This window comes from Xyrauchen texanus, chromosome 31 (genome assembly GCF_025860055.1).
Source record: "Xyrauchen texanus isolate HMW12.3.18 chromosome 31, RBS_HiC_50CHRs, whole genome shotgun sequence".
NCBI lineage: Eukaryota > Metazoa > Chordata > Actinopteri > Cypriniformes > Catostomidae > Xyrauchen > Xyrauchen texanus.
Window position 1 is genome coordinate 3417325 of NC_068306.1, and position 12950 is coordinate 3430274.

At 43.9% G+C, this 12950-nt stretch overlaps 1 protein-coding gene across 1 annotated transcript in view; it reads left to right on the forward strand.

Moving 5' to 3' along the window:
* The window catches only part of LOC127624944 (zinc finger protein 208-like), a 114194-nt gene that overhangs the window by 92129 nt on the left and 9115 nt on the right, over positions 1-12950 (forward strand). Inside the window, exons 6-7 of the mRNA XM_052099877.1 lie at positions 5382-5561; positions 5725-6135. Of these exons, the coding sequence (XP_051955837.1) occupies positions 5382-5561; positions 5725-6135 (591 nt within the window). The remainder of the gene's footprint in view (positions 1-5381; positions 5562-5724; positions 6136-12950) is intronic.

The following is a 12950-nucleotide window of genomic DNA, read 5'->3' on the forward strand; positions in this document are numbered from 1 at the left end:
AGGCGGTCTTACCCAGTTTGCTATTCTTTCAGCGGGAAAAGACCCTGCGGAGACCACACCCGCCCAGCCTGGGGGAGGTAAGAGTGGTGGAATACATCACATGGGCTTTGAGGTCACATGTGGAAAGTGGTGCGGTAGTTGATCCTGCCTCATTGGGAGGGAGGAGTTGCTACAAACACTGCGACCAGGGGGCAGTGGGGACTGCCCAAGGGAGACGCGGGTCCGCTCTTAAAGGTACCGTACAGCGGAAAATACACACAGGGGGGAGGTCCATGTAGGGGCCCTGACCTGTGGAGCACCTATTCCAGTACAGGGTAGATTTGAGTACCTGCATTGGATTTGATCGGCGAATTCCACCGCTGAATTCACAAACACAGAGGGCTAGGGAGGAGTCATCCAGGGAGCTGAGTAAGTGGGATCTCCTTGGAGAAAAAAAGCACACAGTTTTACCTCAGCAGAGGGAAAGGGCGCTAGGTGCTTTCGATCCACCCGGTCAGATTGTCAGCGTGTTTACCGAGTTCTACCGGCTCGGACCTGAGAAAACACGGAACGAAACTGACTCTACCCTGAGATTTTACAATCTCACAAAGGTATTAGGTGTTGCCCAACCCGCCGCTCTGCATATGTCTGCTAGGGCGGTGCCTCTGGCCAGTGCCCATCAGGACGCAACACTTCGTGTTGAGTGTGCTCGGACCTGCAAAGGGGGGGCGGCGGTGGCCGGCTTTGGTGTGATAATGATACGCAAAGCACGTATCGGATACCACAAAGAAGGGGCTGGATCTGCCTCTGCCTCCTCCCGGGGCAGCATTTGCAGGTTCACTACCTGGTCTCTGAACGGTGTGGTAGGAACCTTGGGCACGTAGCCCGGTCGTGGTATTAGGATCTCATGAGTGTCTGCCGGACCGAACTCCAGGCAAATGTCGCTGACAGAGAATGCTTGCAGGTCCCCAACTCTCTTTATGGAGGAGAGCCGTTTTCAGGGAGAGGGCCCAGAGTCCGACTGATTCTAGCGGCTCGAAGGGGGGTCTCTAAAGGCCCGAGAGGACCACTGAGAGATCCCAGGAGGGGAACAGGCTTGGCCGGGATGGATTTAACCTCCGGGCGCCTCTTAGGAACCTGATAATTAAGTTGTGCTTACCCAAAGACTTGCCGTGTACTGTCATGGTGGGCCGCAATAGCAGCTACATACACCTTCAAGGTGGAGGGGGACAGCCTCCCCTCCAACCTCTCCTGCAGGAATGAGAGCACTTACCTAACTGCACACCTCTGTGGGTCTTCAGACCGGGAAGAACACCAATTCGCGAACAAGCGCCACTTCAGGGCGTAAAGTTGCCTGGTAGAAGGGGCTCTGGCTTGGTTGAGCGTGTCTACGACGGCAGGTGATAGATCAGCTAGATCTTCTGCATCCCTTCCATGGGCCAGACGTTAAGGTTCCAGAGGTCATGGTTCGGATGCCAGAGCGTGCTCCGTCCCTGAGAAAGAAGGTCTTTCCTCAGGGGAATTTGCCAGGTATGGGCTGTCGTGAGGAGGACGAGATCCGAGAACCAAGTCCGAGTGGGCCTATAGGGGGCCACTAGAGTGACATGTTCCTCGTCCTCCCTGACCTTGCACAGCACCTGTGCAAGAAGGCTCACTGGGGGAAATGCGTACTTGTGGAGCCCCGTGGGCCATCTGTGTGCCAGCACGTCTGCCCCGAGGGGTGCCTCCATTCGGGCATACAAGAGCGGGCAGTGGGAGGTCTCTCGGGAGGCAAACAGGTCTACCTGAGCCTTGCCGAAACGTTCCCAAATCAGCTGGACCGACTGGGAGTGAAGCATCCACTTTTCACTGGGCAAGCGGTGTCATGATAGCACATCCGCCACCACATTGAGGTTGCCCGGGATGTGAGTGGCACACAGCGACCAGAGTCGTTGCTGGCTCCAAAGGAGGAGACGATGGGTGAGTAATGACATGTGGCGATTTATGTACGCTACTGTGGTGGTGCTGTCCGATCTGATCAAGACGCGTTTGCCCTGAACTAGCAGGAGAAATCTCCACATGGCAAAGAGTACAGACAAAAACTCTGTGCCAGCGCAGCGGGGCCCCTTTCCAACGGCCCGCGGCTGCGTGCCCGTTGCATACGTCCCCCCAACCCAATTTGGAGGTGTCGGTAGTGACCCTGACATGTCGGGCGAAGAGGTCTGTCCAGGGTTTGAACGTTTGGTGGCAGGCTGGGTTGACAATCACAGTCTGCGTGCTGCGGTGTCATGCTCGTCTCGGGACTAGAGTCTGGAGCCAGTGCTGAAGCGGTCTCATATGCATCATCCCGAGTGGCGCGACCGCCGCGGAGGTTGCCATATGCCCCAGGAGCTTCTGGAAAAGTTTTAAAGGGACCGCTGTGCCCGGCCTGAAGGCGTCAAGGCATTTTAGCACTGACTGCGCACGCTCATTGGTTAGGGACACTGACATTGAGACTTGAGTCTAACTCCATGCCGAGAAAAGAGATGCTCTGGACCGGGTTGAGCTTGCTCTTTTCCCAGTTGACTTGAAGCCCTAAACGGCTGAGGGGCCTGACCACCTGGTCCCTGTGGGCACATAATAATTCTCTGGAGTGGGTCAGGATGAGCCAGTCATCAAGGTAGTTGAGTATGCGGACACCTACTTCCCGAAGTGGGGCAAGAGCTGCTTCTGCGACCTTCATAAAGACGTGAGGGGACCGGGACATGCCGAAGGGGAGGACCTTGTAGTGATATGCCTGGCCGAAGAACGCGAACCGTAGGAAGGGTCGATGTCAAGGCAATATTGAGATGTGGATGTACGCGTCTTTCAGGTCTACCGCTGCGAACAAATCTAGATGCCGGACACTTAAGATGTGTTTTGGCGTGAGCATTTTGAACGGGAGTTCAAAACTCGCAGGTCCAAGATCGGTCGTAAGGGGGGCGTGCTTCTCATGGTTTTTTTAGCCGCAGGAGGACGCCCTCGGTGAGCTGGGGAGAACTGGGGAGAACTGCTGGTCAATGTCCTCGACGGTGTCGCCAAATTGGGAGACAGGGGCGTCGACGACGAGTGTCTTGTCCGTCTCATACATCTTGACCAAGTTCAGCCACAGATGACGTTCCTGAACCACGAGTGTGGCCATCGTCTACCCGAGTGACCTTCCTAGCCCTAGGCGAGGACAGTTGCTGTGCGCAGATCCTGCAGGACGTCTGGATCAGGACTACCCAAGTGCAGATCTTTTAAGTGCCTTGGCCTGGTGTACTTGCAGGAGGGCCATGGCATGCAGGGCGGAAGAAGCCTGTCCGGTGGCGCTGTAGGCTTTGTCGGTCAGTGAAGACGTCATCCTACAGGCCTTGGAGGGGAGCACCGGGCGACCCCGCCAGGTGGCGGCGTTCTCGGGGCACAGGTGGATCGCAACCGCTCTGTCCACCTGGGGGTCCGCCGTGTACCCGTGGGCCGCTCCGTCGTCGAGGGTAGTGAGAGCGTATAAGCGAGAAGCTTTGTGACGCGTGGAGAAGGGTGCACTCCACGAACTCGTCAGCTCATCATGCACTTCCGGCAAAAAAGGACCTGGGGGGAGGGGGGCACGGCTGTGAGCGGCGCGCAGACCCGAAGAACCAATCATCCAGCCGCAAAGGCTGTGCGGCCGGGCAAACATGTCGGACATCTGGGCATCAGCCTCAGCCTGGGCATGCTGGTCCGAAGGCGGTAGCCCAGACGAGTCATCCGCGTCAGACGCCTGACCGCTTTCCGATGCTGCGCTGAGCTCATCCCGCTCGGGGGGGGCTCCAGAGGATAAGCAGGCTGGCTGTGAGGCGAGCCGCTGTTGCCTCGAACCCGGACGGAAGTCAGTGAGCGTGCCAGGGTTGGGTGGTTTGCGGGGGCGTACCCGGCAGAACCGAGCCCGCTGCCATCCCCAGATCGCTTCCAACGCCAGCCGCGTTTTCCTCAATCCCTTGGGACTGAGCAACGTGGGGGAGGCTGGAGTGGCATTCTTTCTGAGAACATGAACCATCCACAAACGCTGCCTCGGTGTGATCGCAGCCCAGACATACGAGACAGCGCCTGTGGCCGTCTGAAGTGGAGAGCACTCTTCTGCATCCAGTAACTCGGAAGGGCATCTTTATAAAGACACGTCCTGAAAAGGACGTTCAACAGCAATTCGCTCAGAGATGGGAGGAACAGTGTGTGACACGCAGCTCGCTGCAAACACAACCATCGGCTCCGAAGAAAATTTCTGAATGAAACAGATGAATTTCCCCACCTTTATACCCGTATGTCCGGGGGCAGGACATGCAAATTCTGTCTGCCAATTTCTCATTGGCCTTTCCTCATAGATCAGAGATGCAAAAGGCGCTCAAGATAGACCCCTAGTGTCGCTTGTTCGACACAACGTCAAAGTGAGCGACAGACAGGGAATCGCAATTAATACCAGGAATTGGGAAAAATCAGCTCTTACAAATCGTGATTCTTGAGGCAAAAGATTTTTGAATGGTCTCCCTGATTTAAATACATTTGTTTGAATTAATTTTGAAATAGATACTTTTTGCTAAATATGCTATTATAATTATTTTATTTAAAATCACAGTTTGTTTTGTTGTAACATGCTATTGCGTTACCACAATAATAGACTAGCGTACAACGTCTCATTTAAACGTTCACGTGCATCAGAGACAGACGCGCATAATCTCATGATGTTTAAAGTGCTCACGTGTTTCATTCTCGATCTTTCTCCTCAACAGTTCCCTGTTACTTTTAACTGTTTTGTCTGATGATATAATGGCTAATATCAATAAAACATCTATCACATACTGTCCATAAGTATGTTGGTATGTCATTTAGATGAAAGTAATTACTCAGTAACAGGAATCTCAAAACTTGAGCAAATCCAGCGTTTTTTTTCTGGTGGAGCACTCGTGTCATTCGCAGAAGCATGTATTTAATCAGTTTCTGTGACTCATGAATGTTGCATATATCAGTCTGTGACACTGTAAGCAGGCGATACGAGCCGTGTAAACTGAAAGGTGTCAGGAGATTTCTTCTCGATGGATCTGCACAAGCGCTTGAGTGCAACTTCAAAGTAGAAGAGCTTTACGTGTGCTGCTGTAAATGTTAATGTCGTGTTCATTGCAATTCCCACCCCTTATAAATACTGGATGTTTGTTGTGTTCTGCCCTTAAATTGGGGTTCAATTTGATTTATTTAATAGATTTTTGTCAATTTATTGTGCTCATTGTAGAGCTGATGAACGAGCAAGATGAACCTCTAGAGCTGAATGAAGTGGAGGAGAAACTTCAGGATCACAAACGTCATGATTTAATACCTGGAGAAAAATCTTTGAGTGACTCAAAGACTAAGAAGAATTTCTCACCAAAAAAGCATCAAAGTAGATCAGCCAAAAATACTTTCACCTGCTCTCAGTGTGGAAAGAGTTTCATATATATAAAAGCCAGCTTAATACACACGAGAATTCACACAGGAGAGAGGCCTTATACGTGCCATCAGTGTGGAAAAAGTTTTGCACAAACACAAAATCTCACACGTCATCTTCGCCGTCACTCTGGAGAAAGACAATTTGAATGTGATCAGTAAAACATTTGTTTTGGCAACATACCTACAAAAACATCTGAAAATGCATACAAATGAGAAGCCTTACAAATACTTTTTTTGTGGAAAACGTTTTTCATGCCAGTCCTATCGTAAAGAACACCAGAAAATACATACCGGTGCTGGGGTTCATATGTGCTTTGATTGTGGGAAGATCTTTATTAAAGCGAGAGACTTGAAACACCACCAAAGAATTCATACTGGAGAAAAACCTTACAAGTGCCCACACTGTGGAAAGAGTTTCACTCATTCACAAAACCTGAAAACACACGAGAGAATTCATACTGGAGAAAAACCTTACAAGTGTTCACACTGTGGAAAGAGTTTCTCTTGTTCACAACACCTGAAAATACACGAGAGAATTCATACTGGAGAAAAACCTTACAAGTGCTCACTCTGTGGAAAGAGTTTCCCTTGGTCACAACACCTGAAAATGCACGAGAGAATTCATACTGGAGAAAAACCTTACAAGTGCTCACTCTGTGGAAAGAGTTTCTCTTCTTCTCAATACCTGAAAACACACGAGAGAATCCATACTGGAGAGAAACCATAACACTGCTTTTGATGATGGAAAAGTTTCAGTGCAGCAAGTAATCTATATACAAATGTAAGAAGAAAAAAGAAAAGACAGTAAGAAGAAAAAATGTCCAACGATATCGAGTAAATTGTTTGAAATTCAGATAAACCCAAATATTAAATTTCTTCCAAAAGAGCTGCATCATCTAAAGCACATTCAGATCACCAGCCTGTTGTTGATTCCCTACAGAGGTGTGGGATGGTGTCTTGAGAATTCATACGGGAGAAAAAAATTACATGTGCTCACACTGTGGAAAGAGTTCCCCTTCTGTCACTCACTTGACTTTGTGTCGATGTAGTGACACTAGATGTTGAACTTGAGAGCCAGAGACACCTACAGATCTTTGAGAAAAGGCCAATTAGAATTGGCGAGTAGAATTTGCATGCCACTCTCCCAACATAGGGGTATAAAAGGGAGGCTGAAATGCGAATTCATTCAGATTTTTTCTTTGGACCCAAGCGGTTGTATTTTAGCGGGCTGAATACTACTACTGATACATTCACCTCTTCAGAAGCGTGTGCTATTGGATACACGGCACATTCCAGCGACTTTCTCTCTACTCTGCACTCCAATGTGGTTCTGTGTTTGTCCTATGTTGTTTTATGTAGCACCATGGTCCTGGAGGAACGTTGTCTTCTTTCGCTGTGTACTGTACTAACTGTATATGGTTGAACGACAATAAAAACCACTTGACTTGACACTGCAAATAGATGAATCTTTAGTCTAGACTTAAACTGAGTGAGTGGGTCTGCATCACGAACAGTGTTAAGGAGACTATTCCATAGTTTATGAGCCAAATATGAAAAGGATCTACAGGCGTATGCAAAAGTTTAGGCACCTTTGACAATTTCCATGATTTTAATTTATAAATTATTGGGTGTTTGGATCAGCAATTTAAATTTTATCTATCAAATAACTGAAGGACACAGTAATATTTCAGTAGTGAAATTAGGTTTATTGGATGAACAGAAAATGTGCAATATGCATCAAAACGAAATTAGACAGGTGCATAAATTTGTGCACCCTTGTCATTTTGTTGATTTGAATACCTGTAACTACCTAGCACTGATTAATTGGAACACACAATTGGTTTGGTGAGCTCATTAAGCCTTGAACTCATAGACAGGTGCATCCAATCATGAGAAAAGGTATTTAAGGTGGCCAATTGCAAGTTGTTGTTCTCTTTCACTCTCCTCTGATTACAACTCCCAAATGACCTGAAAACAAAGATTGTTCAACATTATGGTTTAGGGGAAGGCTACAAAAATCTATCGCAGAGATTTAAGCTGTCAGTGTCCACTGTGAGGAACATAGTGAGGAAATGGAAGACCACAGGCACAGTTCTTGTTAAGGCCAGAAGTGGCAGGCCAAGTAAAATATCAGAGGCGAAGGATGGTGAGAACGGTCGAAAACGACCCACAGACCACCTCCAAAGACCTACAACATCATCTTGCTGCAGATGGTGTCACTGTGCATCGTTCAACAATTCAGCGCACTTTGCACAAGGAGAAGCTGTATGGGAGAGTGATGCGGAAGAAGCCATTTCTGCACACACGGCACAAACAGAGTCGCTTGAGGTATGCAAACGCACATTTGGACAAGCCAGCTTCATTTTGGGAGAAGGTGCTGTGGACTGATGAAACAAAGATGGAGTTATTTGGTCACAACAAGGGGTGTTCTGCATGGCGGCAAAATAACACAGCGTTCCAAGACAAACACTTGCTACCCACAGAAAAATTTGGTGGAGGTTCCATCATGCTGTGGGGCTGTGTGGCCAGTGCCGGTACTGGGAATCTTGTTAAAGTTGAGGGTCACATGGATTCCACTCAATATCAGTAGATATGTGAGAATAATCTAGAGGAATCAGTCACAAAGTTGAAGTTACACCGGGGCTGGATATTTCAACAAGACAACGACCCAAAACACTGCTCAAAATCTACTCTGGCATTTATGCAGAAGAACAAGTACAATGTTCTGGAATTGCCATCCCATTCCCCAGACCTGAATATCATTGAAAATCTGTGGGGTGATTTGAAGCGGGCTGTCCATGCTCGGCAAACATCAAACCTAACTGAACTGGAGATGTTTTGCAAGGAGGAATGGTCCAAAATACCTTCATCCAGAATCCAGACACTCATTACAGGCTATAGGAAGCGTCTAGAGGCTGTTATTTCTGCTAAAGGTGGCTCAACTAAATATTGATGTGATATTTCTGTTGGTGTGCCCAAATTTACGCACCTGTCTAATTTAGTTTTGATGCATATTGCACATTTTCTGTTCATCCATTAAATGTCATTTCACTACTGAAATATGACTGTGTCCTTCAGTTATTTGATAGATCAAATTGAAATTGCTGATCCAAACACCCAATTATTTATAAATGAAAATCATGGAAATTGTCAGGGGTGCCTAAACTTTTGCATACGCCTGTACCTGCTTTTGTGGATTTTGATATTCTTGGAATTATAAGCCAGAATGATTGTAATGAATGTGACAGAATATAGCATGTCAGAAGGTCACTTAAGTACTTTGGAGCTTGACCATTCAATGCCTTGAATGTAGTTAATGGAATTTTAAAATTAATAAAACATTTAAAAGGTAGCCAATTTAATGATGATAAAATTGGGCTCCTATTTTAATATTTCTTGGTTCTAGTAAGCACTCTGGCAGCTGTGTTTTTACATTTATTTCATTTATTTATTGCAGTACATCCTCCCAGTAATGCATTACAATAATATAGTCTTGAGGTCATGAAAACAATGTATTTTTTGGGATCAGCAACAGAGAATGTGTCATAATTAACATTGGAAATTTGAATTTCAAATGACAGATTGGTATCAAATAACACAAGTTCCTTGCTGTAGAAGAAGACGTAACAGTACATCCATCGAGAGTCAAATTATATTTTAGCGACTTATTTTTAAAGGTTTTTGGTCCAATAATTAGTTTCACTGTTTTATCAGAATTGAGTAGAAGGACATTTCTGTCTATCCAGTCTTTGATTTCATTGATACACAATTTGGAGAATTGTGAATTTTATTGGTTTCAGAAGAAATATAAAGTTGGGTATCGTCTGCATAACAGTGGAAATGTATTCCATGATTCCTGATAATATCTCCATGGGGAAGCCTGTATAAGGAGAAAAGTAGAGGTCCTAAAACTGATCCCTGTGGCACTCCATGCATAACTTTTGTTTGATTTGAAAATTCCTTGTTTACACATACAAAGTGGTAGCGGTCTGATAAATAGGACCTAAACCATGCTAATGCAAGTCCATAATTCTCCAACCTATTCAAGAGAATGTCGTGATCTATTGTGTCGAATGCAGCTTTTTTGGTATTGGATCTAACATGTTGTGGCTTTTGATTTTTTTATATGTTTTATTAGCTCTTCATGAACTGTGACGGCGAAGGATTGAAGTTCTCATGAAGAAAATTATGAGACACCGTTTTCTGAGGTGCTGTGACTGTTGATTGCATATTTCCAATTTTATTTCTGATTATTTCAATTTTATCAGGAAAGAAATTCATGAAGTCATAATTATTGTGCTTTGATGGAATATCTGGTTCTGGTCTTTCCACGCACCACGAAATACCTCTATTTTTTTATTCTTACAATTTTCCGAGTTTTTTTTTCTTTAATCGAAGGGGGGGTGACACTATCAAGAGTGTTAGAAAAGACTGTAATTATACTTTCTGTTATTATATTAAGTTCTTTTATCCTTTTTTAAGATGCCCAGCAATGCAGCATTCTGGATTTAATTAATATTGGAATCGCAAAATAGCCTTCAATGATAAATTTGCATTTAAAACAGTCTGCATCGACTGCCTCAGTTAGCACAAGCTAATGGTGAACTCTAACGGCTGTGTGTGGGACACTGAGATGACGCCATCGATATAAGATGATCCAATGTTTATCATATTAAAATTCAACTCGTGAAGCTCGTCTAAATGATCGCTTTCTAAATGTTGGCTATAGATTTCATAACTTCTGTTTGGGTGGTTTTGTGCTCATCAACAATAGCTATTTGTTTGTCAAGAATTATTGGAAACACTTTGTAATAGGGTTTCATTTGTTAACATTAGGTATCATGAATAAACAATATAAGCATTTATTAATGTTTGTTAATAAATATAATATATTTTATTGTTAGTTCATGTTTGTTTCTAGTGCATAATCTAATGTTAACATATAGATTTTATATATTTGTTGAAATTAAAGGGTTAGTTCACCCAAATATGAAAATTATCTCATGATTTACTTTTAATCCATCCCAAATTTCCAGCAGAACTGAAGTGAAATTTTTATAAGCGGGTGCTATCAGGCTTTTGCTATTTAATGGTCCAAAAGGCAATAAAAGTAATCCGCACAACTCCAGTCGATCAATTAATGTCTTCTGAAGCAAATCGATACGTTTGTTTAAGAAACAATTAAACTAAATTAAACTAAAAATGTTAATTATTATTGTTGTTATTTTGCAAGGTCTGAAATCTTCTGGATTACTTTTCTGTTTCCTTTATGTGATTTTTGGAGCTACAATGTTTTGGTCACCATTCGCTTGCATTGTATAGACCTACTGAGATAAGCTTCATTTCACTAAATTTTACATTTACGTAACTGCTGTTAATAGTTCATTGACCCACTGTGCGGTGCGAGCTGGAAAACACCTGTCACCAGCCTGTCTCTGTACTATCTGAAAAGTCATAAATATGACATTAGTTACCATGAGATTAGTGAAAACAATGAACATGAGGTAACAGAAACCCTAGTCTGAAATAAGTTGAGGCAAATAACGGTAAGCGAACACTAATCCTCAAATATTAGCTGATTTGATCTTTAAAAAAACAACATCGCTGTAACAACATACTCATGCTTCATACATATGTCAGTGTGTTACATAAATATATAAAATAAATGCATTTATTGACTACTAATTACCAGAAATCGCAGTTCTGTCACTCTACTCTAACAGTTTGAAATGCCCGCCAAAGCACTTCCTGGAACTATCTGAAGTCTACGTGAATCACGTGACGATCAAGCATTTAGAACTTCCGTTGTCGCAACTCTCTCTCTCTATATGGCTCTGACTGTAACTATTTCCCGCCAAACGCATCAACACTCCAGTCCAGTAGGAGGCGAGAAAATCAGAAGTTGTTTTGCAAACCGCCATTTATCACGAAGAAAGAACAGTTTGAGCTCTCAATCGGTACGTGTGCAATTTGTTTATTATTTGTGAGATTTATATTTTCAAGTGTGTGTTTTTATGTGCATACACTTTTTCTCTCCGTGGTGTTTTAATGATCATAAATAAGCTTTTCATCGTCGTATGTGACTGCATGAACAAGTTATTAGATATATCATTTAAGCATCTGGAGCATTGTGAATTTGAGTGTTTTTCTTATATAATGTGTTGTGGAAATCAAACTGAGGTAAATGTCATTAGCATCTTGTTTCTAAAGCGTTTGTTGTAATATTCTGACTGTATATGAATACACACCTTACTGAGTTGAGATTGTGATTTGAGTGAAACATGTTTATTTGTTCCTACTTGGAACAGATATTACAGTAATTATTTTCTTTGGTGATTTGATGATTTAAGTAATCTGTATGAATATAGAAAAGGCAAACATCATAAGAATGGAACGTTAATAACTGTGGAGGACAACTTTGTTCATAAAATATCCATAATTCTTGGAGGTCCAGACTTTAATTATGATTTCATCACAGAAATCTCTCATCTGAAGAAAGAGGTGACGTCACTGGAGACAAAGATGATGGAGAGAGAATTCGTTTCACCCTTCATTTGTTTAGAGCGAGTTAAAGTTGAGATTGTAAGTACGTTTCAAATGATGTGATTTGACTGTGACTCTGTGATGATGAACGGTACAGATGTGATTGTGTTGTGTTTGTCAGGAGCTGGAAAAGGTTTACTGTCAATCTTCAGTGTGTGTGACTGATGGGACCTCCACAGAATGTCAGGATTCAGTGTGGAGCGGCAGAGATCAGTCCACACCACAGCAGCTGCTGGACAAACTCTCTGAACAGAGATCCAGAGACACACAGGACTCACAGCTCACTTTACTCTGTTCTACTGATGCTCAGGAGAGTGTGTGTGACAGTAATCAGGGTGATCAAACCTCCACAGAGTCTCTGACTTCTGTCTGTAACGCTGGAGAACAGCAGATGCTGCAGACACCAGTGAAGATTGAAGTGAAGCAGGAGGAGATAAAAGAAGAAATCACAACAGAGGAACCACGGATTGATGATGATGATGATGAACAACAGGTGCTGGAGACATCAGTGAAGATGTGTTCAGTGAAGCTGCTGGACTGCAGGAACCTGATAAAGATGAGAGGAGAAACCACAACAGAGGAACAAGAGAGGGATGATGATGATGAACAGCAGATGCTGCAGACACCAGTGAAGATGTGTTCAGTGAAGCTGCTGGACTGCAGGAACCTGATGAAGATGAGAGGAGAAACCACAACAGAGGAACAAGAGAGGGATGATGATTTTATTCCTTCAGGTATGTTTTTTTTTTTATATATTGTTTTGCATTTTTATGACAATCGACTGTCATGTGTGAATCCGTTACAAAAAAAAAACATGTTTTATTACTCAGACAAATTAAATGGTACCCCAATGTTTTTATTGTTTTTGACATTTAGATTACCGTCTGAGGGGAAAAAAATGGGATAACCCAGTTTTTTGATAACTTTTCGTATTATGCAGCAGAACTAAAGCAAAAGTCTTATCCAATCAGAATTGAATGCGTTATTGGATGTTTTTC